The 14,273-nt window shown below is 46.5% G+C and overlaps 1 protein-coding gene across 1 annotated transcript in view; it reads left to right on the forward strand.

The window, feature by feature from the left end:
- Nucleotides 1–14,273, forward strand: part of CFAP221 (cilia and flagella associated protein 221) — a 988,124-nt gene that overhangs the window by 954,930 nt on the left and 18,921 nt on the right. Inside the window, exon 23 of the mRNA XM_069616611.1 lies at nt 1,107–1,211. Within this exon, the coding sequence (XP_069472712.1) occupies nt 1,107–1,211 (105 nt within the window). The remainder of the gene's footprint in view (nt 1–1,106; nt 1,212–14,273) is intronic.

The following is a 14,273-nucleotide window of genomic DNA, read 5'->3' on the forward strand; positions in this document are numbered from 1 at the left end:
CTATTTGTTCCCATTTGACATGAGTAACTAAACTGGGTCCGATTTTGTTTTCCGGACGGACTGACCCAATTAAAAAACTCCTGAATATGGCGGAAATTCTGCTGTGAAGTGCTGGATAGATTGGACGTGATTTTGTCAACACGTTTTCCAAGAATGCCATTGCAGGTGTTGCTGTTATCGCATAGTGGGCGTTGTAAAACTGCTCGGTTGTATGGGAATTGGGTTGACAAAGTACTCGTGATAGCGGCAAGTGTGGGAAAGGAGAAAAAGCTACAAGTTCAGAGTTGGATTAATGATACTTTGGTATTGTCTAATTTTGAGCGAGTTATGGTTCAGAGGCAGGGTAGGGAGGGGAAATATCTGGATCTTTGGGCACCCTTTAATGATTTATATGGTAGCTGAGCATACGCTTGCGTAACATGTATGTTTAAGCAGTCTGGAATTGGAGAGATTTTTTTTCTGTGTGTAAATGTTTGTCTTGTGTTCTCGTCCAATGTATAAATAGGTCTTATTGTTGTATTGACATTACTTAGGAAGGAAGAATATTGCTCTAATGGGTAGGGAAAAGTAAATTATTGTATAACATTTCAGTTGTATTGTTCAAAGTGTGCATTCTTCCATGCATTGTCTTGAAAACAATAAAGATACCAACAACAACAAAAAACTCCTGAATATAAGTTTTGAACACTATGGAAATTAGAACTGTAAAGCAATTACCAAGCTTTCCCACTTCAGGAGAAAAGTCTCCTTTTACAAAATAGGAGTTTCCTTCTTTCCCTCTTAATAAATGGCCATCATTACTTCTCTGCAAGTCCATGGGAGATGAAATGGCCACCTGCCTCAGTCCCAAACATTTCAATTTGTTGCTTTAAAATATTGATCAATAAACCACGGGCTTCTTTGCAACAGTGCAAATAGTATTTCTGCGTGCCTGACTTTTTGTCTTCGATTTCTAGTATTCACTCGTAACTAAAAGCAGCAGAATGTTAATGAGGTGTTTCTAATTTTGTTGTGCACCGGATGTAGAACACAAACTTAAACGATGTTAAACTGAATCCGTGTTGTGGTTTTTTAAAAATAACCTGTACTGTTCACCTTGATTTCAGGGAAGGCTATGATGGGGCTTCGAGAGTTTTCCTTACTCCTGAAATGCTAAAAGCTGAATTTACACTTCTTGATGATTCAGCCACATTGTCTGAACAAGGCAGGAGGTGAGTGTCTAAGTTTTAATTTTCACTGTGGTATTTTCTTTTAATGGATATTAAAATGCCAGTGTAACATCCAGGTTGCTAAACCGAGGTGATCTGTGCATCGTTTAGTGTGTAAAAGGTGCATTTCTTGTGCAATAGCTCCTTAAAAGATATAATAATCAAGCAGCAACCACTACAGTTGTTTTTCTTTTTTTGCCCAAGGTTTAATGAATTGAAATATTAGTGAGCATTTGTGAAACAATATACGGTCACTCAGATTTATATTCATACAGGTGTGCTTCATGCAGCCAATGGCTATATAATATATATATATATATATATATATATATATAAACACTGCGACCCCAAACAAATTATTCAACGAGCACACCTCAAGGCACGCCAGTGCGATAGGTCGTTGCTACTACTGGATCGCACCAACAGGACATCTAGTGCAGACAAAGAAGAAGAAGCAACTCGCCTGATACTGACGTATGGACAATCAGCCAAGACCACCAAAACCATAATTCGGACGCATTGGAACTCCTCGGTGACTGACACAGATCTGAAACAATCTCTGGGAAACTACCCTAACCTTTCCTTCCGGAAATGCAATTCCATCAAGGATGAGCTGGTCAGCAGTTTCATGTCACCTGTAGCAACTTCCCACCAGTCAACATGGCTAAATTCAAAGAAGAAGGTTTTTTTATAAATGTAAGAAATGTAAGATATGCGAATTTGCGGAGGAATGCCCACTTAGTTGCATCCAGTACTCAAAAAAACCATTACCATCATGGATAGAATCACCTGCGATTCAGAGTACATTGTGTAGGCATTGAAATGCACATGCAACAAATGGTACATAGGGAGCACCAAGTGCAAGTTGAAGATACGCATACAACAGCATATTAGAGCTATTAAGAACCAAGATTATGTATACCCGATTGTTAAACATTTCTGCGAGAGACATGAGGGGAAGCTGTGTGACTTTTCATTCATTGGGCTACAACAAGTTAATACCGGGCAAAGGGGAGGAAACCGAGAAAAATTGTTGAGACAACGGGAGACAAGATGCATCATTGACTTCGAGAGTAAATTCCTGTCAGGACATAACATCGATGAGGAACTTTACACATTCCTGGCTGAATAACATACTGAACTACCTCCATGCCTGTGGACATCATGGGGAATACCAAGAAAGAATGTGTTCACAAACTCACTGAAAGCCTATCCCTTTGCTTCTTTCCTAATATTGCAATTATTTTAATCACTCCCATTCAGCAATTGCTGGGTGGGAGCTTTTTAGATGCAATTTTTAGACACCGTGAGTAAACCCGCTTACCCGACTGGGATCCTTTTCAGTCCACCCCCCCTCAAGATGAAACACTAGAGGATAATACTATAGATAAAGATCCATCTGTAGTCCTTTATAGGAACTGGTTATGGGATGCACTGTGCACTTTATGGTAATCGGATGGGTAGATTAAATGCCATGTATCGCCAACCTACATTGGGAGCAAGCACTTAAATTATGGCATCGAAAAAATTCACTAAGCATTTTAGAATTGAGGTACGGGTTCAGTAATTGTACACCCGTAATATCTTGATTACATGTTAGACAAATAAATCACAATTTTGCCCATTTTTGCCCACTGCATGGGATTACACTATGTACTATATTAGGCTAACATGCTGGCACCATGAAAGTTTTCGCACTATGCACTTTAAAGATAGGGAGTTTATGGTTAACCATCAGGTAACTGCCTAAATTCTTAATATGTACTCACAAATGCCGGGAATACCATAGATACGGCACCTCTCAACCCCAGTTCCCGCTAAATTCGAGTGGTAGAACAGGGAATTCACATCAATCTGATTATACAGATGTAGGGGGAGCTAAACTTCGTACAGGGAGTTATGAGCCCCACTACTAGGTAATTCTATCAAAGCGGACGGGATTATGAGGGAGAACGAGAACATTACCTAAGGGGTCCCAGTCCCTTTTCTATTTTGATTAACATCAGAAAAAATGCCTGTGGGAAAGGGAATAAAAGGTGTGTCTATACCAAAAGGAAAATCATGTGACCAAGCTGCGAGCAGTAGCGAAACGCGTCATCATTGTTGGACTTCCGTTTGGCTGGGCGAGGGTTGGAAGTGTCCCCTATGAAATTTTAAACAATGTGCAACTCGATAGCGGCATCCCACTCTGGGAGTGCCGCTCAGGACTGTGCCGATTGGCGTATGGGAGATGAGGGCATATGCGAGGTGTAGGGTGAAGGCGTATGGGAGGCAAAGGCAAGGCGCATGGGAAGTGAATGGACCTGAAGGGCGAATAAAAAGAAGTGTGACAGGCATTTGTGTTACTCTCTTACGAATGGTGCTAGGGTGTTATTTCCCAAGTGTCTGCGTAAACGAGCTATCCGTGCTGTAAAAAATTATTCTGTCAATGAAATTAATAATCAGATTCAGGATATGCATTCGGGCAAAGGTACAGAGTATGAGACAATCGATACGGTGGTGGATACCGACAAAGCCGTAAAGTATCTAACAGAATTCCTCAATTCACTCGACCCTCCGGTAATGCCACCACATCACCTTCGACTGAATGTTGGGTCACCCATCATGCTGCTTCGCAATCTCGACATCTCAAAGTCCAACTATCAGCTACACCTCCTCAGAGGTGCTCTACCTTTTCTCACTTTCCCCAAGCGGCTCACTGTCTCTAGAGCCCTGGTTCTCTCTAGGCTGAACTATTGAAACAACCACTTCCTCAACCTCCCTTCTTCAGCCCTGCACCCTCTGCAACTCATCCAGAACAGAACCGCGAGACTTATCCTTGGCCTCCAGTCCATAGACCGCATTTCTCAGGAGCTGAAATCCCTTCACTGGCTTCCCGTGGCTGCAGTGATCAAGTTTAAGACCCTCTGCATTTTCCACAAGGCTTTCTGGGTCCTGGGACCTACCTACCTGCAATGCTGCCTACCTAAATACTGTCCCTCACAAGGCCTCTGCTCATCTACCTCCAACCTTCTGCGAGGGAGCCGGTTCTCCAAGCAGAGATTTGGAGGGAGATCCCAATCCTCAAGCACCTCCCTCTGGAATAGACTCCCTGCTTCCCTCTGTCTTGAGCCTGACCTTTTAAGTTCTGAGAACTCCTCAAGACCTTCCTCTTCTCTTCTTCCTTTGCTCTCCCTCTACCCTGTTAACCTAGCTCCCTGCATCTCTCCCTTGTCTTCCTTACCACTTGTTAACTGGCCGCCTGGTGTACCTCAGAGTCTCACAGGTCCTGGGCACGCCCGCCAGTCCTCTCTCGCACTTGCCTCAGGGACCTACACCCACCCACCTTCATGGCACTTAGACAAAACCCAAGAGAGTGTCTCTCTCTGCACTTGTACCTCCCCCTCCCTGTCACCGTCTACACACTTGCACGATCCAAATGCAACATGCCAGAAGATCATCTGTCTGTTTTCCTGTGTCTTCTCCCCTTAATTTCACTGGTAAAACTGCAGAATCGCCATCAGGCCTATTTGCTGTGTCCAATTGTTAAATTTATGTTACGCATGTACTCTGCCTGTGCAGACCATTATCTCAGAAATTCAAGGGCTCTGAGCAACTGTTGTTTTTTCCCCCCGTTCCCACCCTCTTTGAGTGCTTCGAAGTATTTCCTGGGTATAGGCGCTATATAAATTTACAATTACTTCACAAGCTATATGATATAATAAATGAATTGTCCAGGACCACAAATGTTACTGCACCTATAAAAGCCTCAGAGAATTGGTGCAATATCGGCAACATATTTTTTAAGGAAAAAATAACTAAAATCTGTTCCAACTTGCCACTGCTCCCTTCTAATACAGTTGACAATGACATCACTGACAGCTATACAACACTGACATTAGCCCCATCGGCTGTAACAGGTCACCCATGCCCAGTAAATCCGAGTTTTAAGTTGATCAAAACCTCAAATCAAGAAACAGCATCTATTCTTGCTACCTTGAAAACCCACTCACTACCCTGGAGATCCTTGTTATTCAGTGATTGTAAAAGAAAGTGCGGTTATCCTCAGCCCAGCAATCACTCTATAATAAACACCTCTTTTAAAAATGCTACAGTTCTTGTAACAGGTCACTCTACTACTGAAAAAACTAAATCTGGACCAGTGAGATTGCTCCAGTCAATGCCCCATAACTAATGTGCCATTTCTGTTGAAAGCTTTGGATAAGGTGACCACCTTTCATTTGAGCCCATTTGTTGAACAACATATCCTTCTAGGAGACTATCATTCTGGGTTCAGGTCAGCTAGAAGCACTGAGATGACATTGGTAGACATTAAAGATTATTTACTTAAAATAATTGACAGGGAAACCTCCAGGGGGTGCAGGCAAGATGGCTGCCTGAGTCTAACACTCCCTCCTTCAGCCCAAAGAAGAGTTGGATCCATTGACACTGAGCCGGCCCTGTCAATGTCTATTAGTGGGCAGAGGCAGTGAAGACCGGAGGAACCTTGCAAAGGTGACCTGTCTGCCCTGGTGAGCTGTGCTGGTGACGTGTGCTGCGGCAGGGCTGAGGTGGATGGCCCACGACGAGAAGCTAGAGGTTCCCAGTCTAATTGCTGGAGGTTGCAGGTGGTGGAGCCAGGAGATCTTGTGGTGCCTGTGGATGGGGCAGTGCACACGGGGCCCACCGTAGCAGAGCAGTCCATCCCGGAGGAGCAGCGTGCAGAACGGGAACGGCTGTAGCATGGTCCTCATGCTATCTGGTATGTAGCCCCAGAGGCTGAAGGTAGTGTGAGGCCTGTTGTTAGGAACGACTGACAGGCTGCGGGGGGCCCGAGCTAGCAGAAATATGCTCCCAGAGGTAGGGCATGGTGCAGAGCCAAGAGTGAGGCAGTGCTGTGTCTAAGGGCCACACGGTACGCATTGGGACTGGTGCCCCTCTCGGAGAAGAAAGGCAGTGTGGGGCGCTTCGGGCCTGCCGAGCTGTGAGATGGCCCACCCTCCAGAGACACTGCAGGAGCAAGGAAGGATGTGGGCTTTTGCCCTGGGACTACCGCTGGAGAAGAATGCTGCCCGAGGTTCTGTGAGGTGCGGCGACATTGCTGATCCAAGTATGGGCGGAGAAGAAAGTATAGGCTGGGCCCAGGCCTGCAAGGTACACATGTAGGAGGCCGATTTCCTTGGTGTGCTAAGGCTGATCTCCTAGAGATGAGGATGGATGCACAGATCAAGGAGCTGGAGATTAGAAAAGATGTCATCTCTCTCAAGATTGATGACCTAGAGAACAGGAAAAGGAGGTGCAATCTTCAAATTCTCAGAGTCAACGAGGGAGAGGGAGAGAGCATCCTCAGCCTGGAACAAAAAGCCAAGACCATACTGAGAACCCTCTTTGTCGGTGTTGGCATGGCAGTGAAGGACTTTGTCTTCGAAAAGATCCATAGAGCGGGAGAACTCCCTTGGAGGGGGTCACTCTCCATTTTTGCCAAATGTCACCATTACAGGGATAAGGTGCCCATCCTCGAGAGGGCTGGACGGCAGCCAGAGCTAACATCTGAAGTGTCTGGGGTGGTGATATTTCAGGACCTCTCCGCATTTACCTTGGCGAGACGGCGGGACTGCAGAGCCCTCATCCAGTGGCTGAGAGACCAGGAGATCAGGCTGCAGGGGATTCCCGTTCTTGCTTGTTTGAGAAGAAAAGAGAGGACTTTCATATAACCACAAATGTGGAAGCATACAGAGCATTGGCCCACTTGCAGAGAGAAGGCCGATAGCTGCAGGCCTCTCAGAATGGCACAGTGGCTGAACGTGGTTCGCGTGGTCCGAGAGATTTGGGGAGGAGAGAAGAGACCAGGAAGCAGGAAATATAGAGGATTGAACACCCCTTCACTGAAAACCTGAAGTAATCTTAGAGATGCAGTTCAGTGGCAAGGGGTGGTATTGGGGAGGTGAAGGTTTCCAGTTTAATTTATTGCTGGCTCGTTTGTCTGAAGTATTGTTGTCAGTTTGGGACACACCCTTGATTGGGTAGCTGTTATTAATAGCCCTTACCATGATGTCTTTATATCACCATGCCCATGGTCAGACCATGATGCAGTTAATTTCTCTATTACCATACCATTCGTTACTAAAGTTCAAACAGTTCGCTCTGTGACTGCTACACATCGCAATACCAAGCTGTTAACCTCGGATAAAATTGAAGCCCTCTCTTCTCAGACTTTATATATCCGAGAGACAGATAATCTTGACATTCTTACCAAGAAAATCTGTTCTAATCTTAAACTAGTGGCAGACTCTCTTGCTCCCATAAAAGACAAAAAGAAACCGATTGAAAGGAAACTCACTAATCCTTGGTTTTCGCCCGAACTCCCTCAAAGCCTTCTCTCTCAAGCTATTCTATTTCTGGAAAGCCAATCAATCATCCACAGCACTCTCCAACTATAAGGAAGCTGCTAAAAACTAAAAAAGAGCGGTTACTGATGCCAAGAAATCCTACCTGGATTCCAGAATCTCCCAGGCTATATCGAACTCTAAGGAACTATTTAAAATATTGAAAGAACAAGAGTCTGTTCCAGAACCGGCACTATCCGCCATTATTAAAAATGACGAGTGGTGTCTGGATATTCAGACCGCTAAGGCAAATAAATTGGACGGTATCCGGGAATCTATAGCAACCAAAAAAGCAGCCTCTGACACACCAGGTATCGACCTAGTTAGTAACACCTTCATTAGGGATCCCAATATCCCCATCTTTGACTTTACACCTATATCAGAGGAGGAGTTGGCTTCCATTATTAATAAACTCAAGGCAATCAACTGTACAGGGGATCCATGTGCTTCGACAATTATCAAAACCTGTCCCCCCTCTCTTGCTCAAGCCATATGTAAATGTGTAAATGCCTCGTTGCAGAACTGTATGGTCCCTGACGATTTTAAACAAGCGTGGGTTACTCCCTTATTGAAAAAACCCAACTTGGATCAAAACGTCCCCACAAATTACAGGCCCATAACTAACACTCCCTTCTTGCTCAAGATACTGGATCGAGTAGCATATATTCAAATAGCGCAACATCTAAACGTCCACCCTATTCTTAATCCTTTTCAGTCAGGATTCAGACAAGGGTTTGGTACGGAGACCTCGCTTCTTGACCTTAAGTCACAGTTACTACAAAGAATGGACTCTCAAAAGATCTCTCTTCTGATCTCTCTAGATCAATCGGCAGCGTTCGATCTCGTCGATCATGCCATATTAGCAGACAGGCTTATGTCAGTAGCTAACTGTTCACAGGCCGCTACCAACTGGCTACTTTCATTCCTATCCAATAGGTCTAGCAGGGTATGTGTCAACAATGCCGAAGCACCAGCAATTCAGACATTGTTTGGAGTGCCACAAGGTGCCAGTTGCATCCTCTTTTCCAACTATGCTGATGACAATCAATGTGTCATCCCTCTTACAGGCCAGCATTCGGAGGATGAAAAAGAACTTAATTGCATCTTTGCTATGATAGAACAATGGATGATGTTGAATAATCTTGCACTCAATCGCAGCAAGACAGAACTCATGGTTGTAGGATCTGATAGCATCATAGCCAAACTAGACCCAATTTACAAACATTTCCAGCTGGGAGACGCTCTAATTTCCACACTTCCTAAGGTTAAAATCCTGGGTGTGGTTTTGGATCAATCACTCAAGATGAATTCTTATGTGGCAAGTACCGTTTCTTACGCCAACTATTATATTAAATTGCTGTCCCACCTGCGTCCGTACATCTCCCTATCCAAACTGAGACCATCGCCCGAGCCATTATCGGCTCCAAACTAGACTACTGTTGTAGTTTATTAGCAGGCTCCAGTAAAAAAATCATCAAACGCCTTCAGGTGGTTCAGAATGGAGCAGTTAGAGTGGTATCTGGTCTTGCATATAGGGTACATGTCTCAGAGGCACGTCGAGCACTACACTGGCTGCCTGTGGACTCAAGAATCTCCTTTAGACTTATGGTCATCACATTTAAATGTCTTCAGGGCAAGATGCCCACCTACCTGCAAAGGTACATTGGAATAAAATCTTCGGCCAGAAACCTTCGGTCCAACAACCGGAACCTGCTCCAGCAGCCCAGAGTCAAAGGCAAAAAGGCACAATGTGGTGCTTTTGCCTCTGTTGCACCGGCGCTTTGGAACACTCTGCCAGACCAACTGAGAAACTCATCATCCCTGAATACATTTAAGAAGGGCCTTAAAACCTTCCTCCTCAAATAGTTGCCCCTGGTTTGCGGTTCCTCTTTCCATTAGATCGTTCGGCCTCTCTATCTCTCCTTTTTCTGTGTTTTTGTCTGCGCCCTCACACCTATGGGTTTATGGTGCGCCATACAAATGTAATAAAGTAAAAGTAAAGTAAAGTTATGTGCATTAGGGCTCTGGGGCGGTGTCGCTTTCCTACCTTGATGGTCCTGGATTTTGGTTTGGAGGTCTCCAGGGGGGTATGGGGCATAGGGTAGGCCAAAGGGGCGGCAGGGGGGGGGAGCAGGAAATTTTTCGGGTGTGGGGCATTGCAGGAATGGGCGGTCATGAAATCGTATGTTAAGCTTGAAAGTTCTCTGTGAAGTTGTGTCCAGCTGTTATGGGTGACATAGTGCAGTATGGATTCCAAGGGTAATGCAGCTTGAAGGTGGGAACCCTAAATGTTAAGGGCCTGCTGTACTCCCCAACAAAAAGGGCGCTCGTAGCACAGGAGTTTGGGAGGCACAAGTTAGATATATTGATGCTACAGGAAACGCAGTTGATAGAGGGGGGCGAGAGGCATATTCTTTCTGCCCAAATAAGGAGCCCTTATTGGTGCATCGGGGAGTGTGAAGAAGGGTGTGGTTTGATATTTTATTGCATAAGGACCTGAGGGTTTCCGAGGCTTACGTGAGGAAGGCCGGAGGGGAGAGTGCTGAGTATGAGGTTGAATTGGATGGTCTTGCATGACAGTTGCAACACTGTATTTGCCCAACCAGAGAGTGCTATTGTTTTGTGCAGAGCCCCTATCTATAATACTGGGGGAGGCGCATGGACCAGTGATACTAGGGGGTGACTTCAATGCATGGGCAGACCCAGGCCGAGATGGGATGTCCATTAGGGATGAAAAGGGGCCAGGGGTGACTCTGGGTGGAGGGCAAGGGGGGCAGCTGGTGGAGCTGTATGAAGAACATAGGCTGAGGGATGTGTGGTGATGGAAAAATCCACAAGTGGCTACACCTTCTCCCCACTCCATGGGACATTCACCAGGATTGACTAGCTGTGTTTTTCCAGAAGCATACTTGGTAGGTGGGGTCCTGTGGAATTATTCCAATGGGCTAGTCGGACCATGATTTTCTAGCCATAGAGATAGACCTGAGAGGGGTGGACTTGCGGCACAATGTGGAGATTTAATTAATTGTCATGGAAAGATGTTGTGTTTGCCTACGAGTTGCGAGACAGTATAACTGAATATTTTGGGAATAAGGGCGTAGGCAAGGTCGACATCTGCATTGTGTGGGAGGCTGCCAAGGCAACATGGAAGGGGCTATTGATCAGAGAGAGTACAAGGAGAAAAGGGGCGAGACAGCTAATTGGAGATAGGTTATGCCGTGAAATAATGTCATTGAAGAGTTTATCTGGGACAACGAGTGTGCAGGGGGACATTGTCGCCGAAATGCAATCAAAAAAGAAGGAACTAAAGGAGATGGGTATTGGAGCGTGGAAAGAAAATTGCACTTCCTTTAGCAAAAACATTATGAAAAGGGGGACAAAGCTGACTCATTGCTGGTGCGAGGCTTAGGCCTCAGAGGGCGGAATGTTGGATTGACGAGATGGAAAGCCCTTTGAACGGACTCTACACCGAGGCGGGAGAAATAGCTCAGAGCTTCACGACTTTCTATATCTTTTTCATAGAGCTCTTGCTCTATACACCTGAGGTCGAGGTGGAAGGAGGGCATATAGATCCGTACCTTAGTGACATACAGTTCCTAGAACCGAGTGAGGAGCAAGTGCAAGGACTGGAGGAAAGGGTTACTCAGGGCGAGGTACATGAAGCGATCGCCCGATTTCCCTCGGGTAGAGCTCTGGGTGAGAATGGCTTCACTGTTGGGTTGTATAAGAAATGTGCCACCCAACTAAGTCCTTTTCTAGCGAAACTGTTCAATTCGATTATGGCTGCAGGGTATGCTCTGCTGACATTCAAGAGATAGTAGATGATGTGCATCCTACTGGCCTATCTCACTACTAAATATGGACGCTAAAATAGTCGCAAGATTTCTGGCATCACACTTTGAATTTTTCATGCCGAGGTTGGTCCACACGTGCCAGTTACGATTTATACCAGGCAGGCCGGGAGGCAGGGGGCGGATACAGTGCGAAAGACCCTCAACCTTATAGGGTGGGCGGGGGCTAACTGGGGCAATCCGACTCTGATGGCTCTCAATGGCGGGAAGGCATTCGACAGAGTGGCCTGGGGGTTTATGTACACTGTCCTTCAGAGATTTGGCTTTAGGGAAATAATCCTCAGATGCATTGGGGCCATCTATCGGGATACCACAGCAAAGGTGTTTGTAACTGGATTTCTGTCCGAGCGGTTTAGCTTTTATCGGGTTACGCGGCAGGGATGTCTGCTCTCTCTGATGTTGTTCACCCACTCTCGATAAAACCCCTGGTGGAAAGAATCAGGTGATCCCCTTGAGTGGAAGGTATACGGGTGGGTGATAGGGAGTTTAAGCTGGGTCTGTACGTCAATGACATATTACTACATCTGACAAACCCCAGATGTTCGGCTCAGGCTGCGTTTGAGATAATTGAGAAATATTGATCATATTCAGGGTTCAAAAATTAACCAGACTAAGTCTATCCTCGAACGGGATGTGGAGGCCCGGAGGCCACTGGTGTTGGAGCTTTTGCATAGACTCCTTACAATATCGAGGGATAAAACTGAAGAAGACGCTGAGCGACATCCTAGAGGCCAACTTCCCTCCTAGTTGTTGACTCTATATTTTGGGACATGGAGAGGTGGTGCAAATTGTCCATCATTGACTCAAACCTGCTGGGTGGAAGGAGGGGTTGGATGGGTTACATTGGAGTTGGTTTTCTGAATGTTATAAGCTGTATGTTTGAGCTTTTACCTGTGTTAACGTTTCAAAAGAAGGAATACAAAAAAAAAAATATATATATATATATGTATATATATATGTATATGTATGTGTAGAAAAAGGACTGGAAACCAATCCGGGTTACACCGGCACTCCGGCTATGATGAAAGCGAAAGGCTGAATGTCTTCAATAAATCCACACACAGACTTGTGTTCCGTGCAGTCAAAGTGTCCTTTATTGTTTAAGATGCATGGACAAAGGAGGCAGCAACGGTCTTAGGTGCAAGAAAAGAACGACGCGTTTCAACCTACTCGGGCTTCGTCTGGTATGTGTGTAGGCGTCCTGTTGTTGTTCTGTTTTCTATGTGCTGCTATGTGTCGTGCATTTGTTTTTTGCACGATGCTTTTGTTTTTTTACTTACTTAAACATTAAAGACATCAGTAATTTCTATACTGTGTCTGTTTGTTTTTTCCGAACCTTTTTTGAACCTGGCATTTATGTTTGTGCCTGCGGGAGTGCGATTCGCTCTTTCCTCCCTTTTCTCTCTCTCTCTCTCTCTCTCTCTATATATATATATATATATGGGATTTTGGCTGGTTAACATATCTGTCTTCCGCCTTCGATATACTAGACCGTAATACCATACTCGGACATAACATAACATAGAAGTTGTCAATTTACCTGATAAACCTGCTCAATGGCTTTTTTAATCTGAAGCTGATTTTCTATGCTAAAAATTGGCCCTTATCAATCTCAGCCAGAAACTGTTGAGTGCAGAATTCGTGCCTGTCACCTTTGCTTTTTAACATTTAGGGGGTAATTCATAGAATTCAGCGCACAAGTGGTGCACGCGGCTGGCGCACAGTGTGAGCGTGTTAAAGTCTGCGCCAGCCGCGTGCGCCAAAATCCATTTCCGCGCACAGCGTATTCATGGATTTTAACATCCATTACCAGCCGTGGCGCAGAGTGGCGCAGCGACCCTGCAGCAGCGCCAGTTACGCCCCCAACCCCTTCCTGTGTGCCATGCACAGCGCACAAATCCCGTACACGGCGCACAGGCCAGTGGACCAGCATACAGGCCCCGAACCACGAAAACACCTGTAAAACTCCCCGCGCACCCCTCCGAATACACGTACACCCCTGCGCGTGGAGTTTCACACACGATTGGGCCTGTGCGAGCAGGCTACGTGTATTTTGGGGGTATGCGGGAAGATTCACACGCAATTGGCCCTGTGCGAGCAGGGTACATGTATTACTGGGCTGTGCGGGTATTTTCACACGCGATTAGCCCTGTGCGAGCGGGGTACGTGGATTTCGGGGGTGTGCGGGAAGATTCACACGCGATTGGCCGTGTGCGAGCGGGGTAGGTGTATTACTGGGGTGCGCGGGAAGTTTCACACGAGATTCGCCCTGTGCGAGCGGTGTATGTGGATTTCGAGGGTGCACGGGAAGATTCACACGCGATTGTCCCTGTGCGAGCAGGGTACGTGTATTACTGGGGTGCGCGGGAAGTTTCACACTCGACTGGCCCTGTGCAAGCAGGGTATGTGTATTTCGGGGGTGCGCAGGAAGTTTTAGACGTCAAATTGGCAGTGTGGGTCCCCCCAGGTGTGCCCTCTATCCCCTCCACGGCCCCTGCAGGCAGCCCACACCACAGGGGACTACCCTGCACCCCTGGTCATGTCCTGCAGGCAGCCCATCTACCATGGGGAAGCCCCCCAGCCAGCCCACATGTCACCTTGCACTAGTGATCACCAACTCATGTCCCCCAGCACCCCCACCCACCCAGCATTGACGGGCACCTGCCAGCAGGCCCCGATTCAGCTCCCCCAGCACCCCCACCCACCCAGCATTGACAGGCACCTACCAGCAGGTCCCGACTCATGTCCCCCAGCACCCCCACCCCCCATCAGTGAAGGTCAGGGCCCGACTCATGTCCCCCAGCACCCCCACCCCCATCAGTGTGGGCCACCTGCCAGCAGGGCCCGAC

Source organism: Ambystoma mexicanum, chromosome 9 (genome assembly GCF_040938575.1).
Source record: "Ambystoma mexicanum isolate Mex_15411 chromosome 9, UKY_AmexF1_1, whole genome shotgun sequence".
NCBI lineage: Eukaryota > Metazoa > Chordata > Amphibia > Caudata > Ambystomatidae > Ambystoma > Ambystoma mexicanum.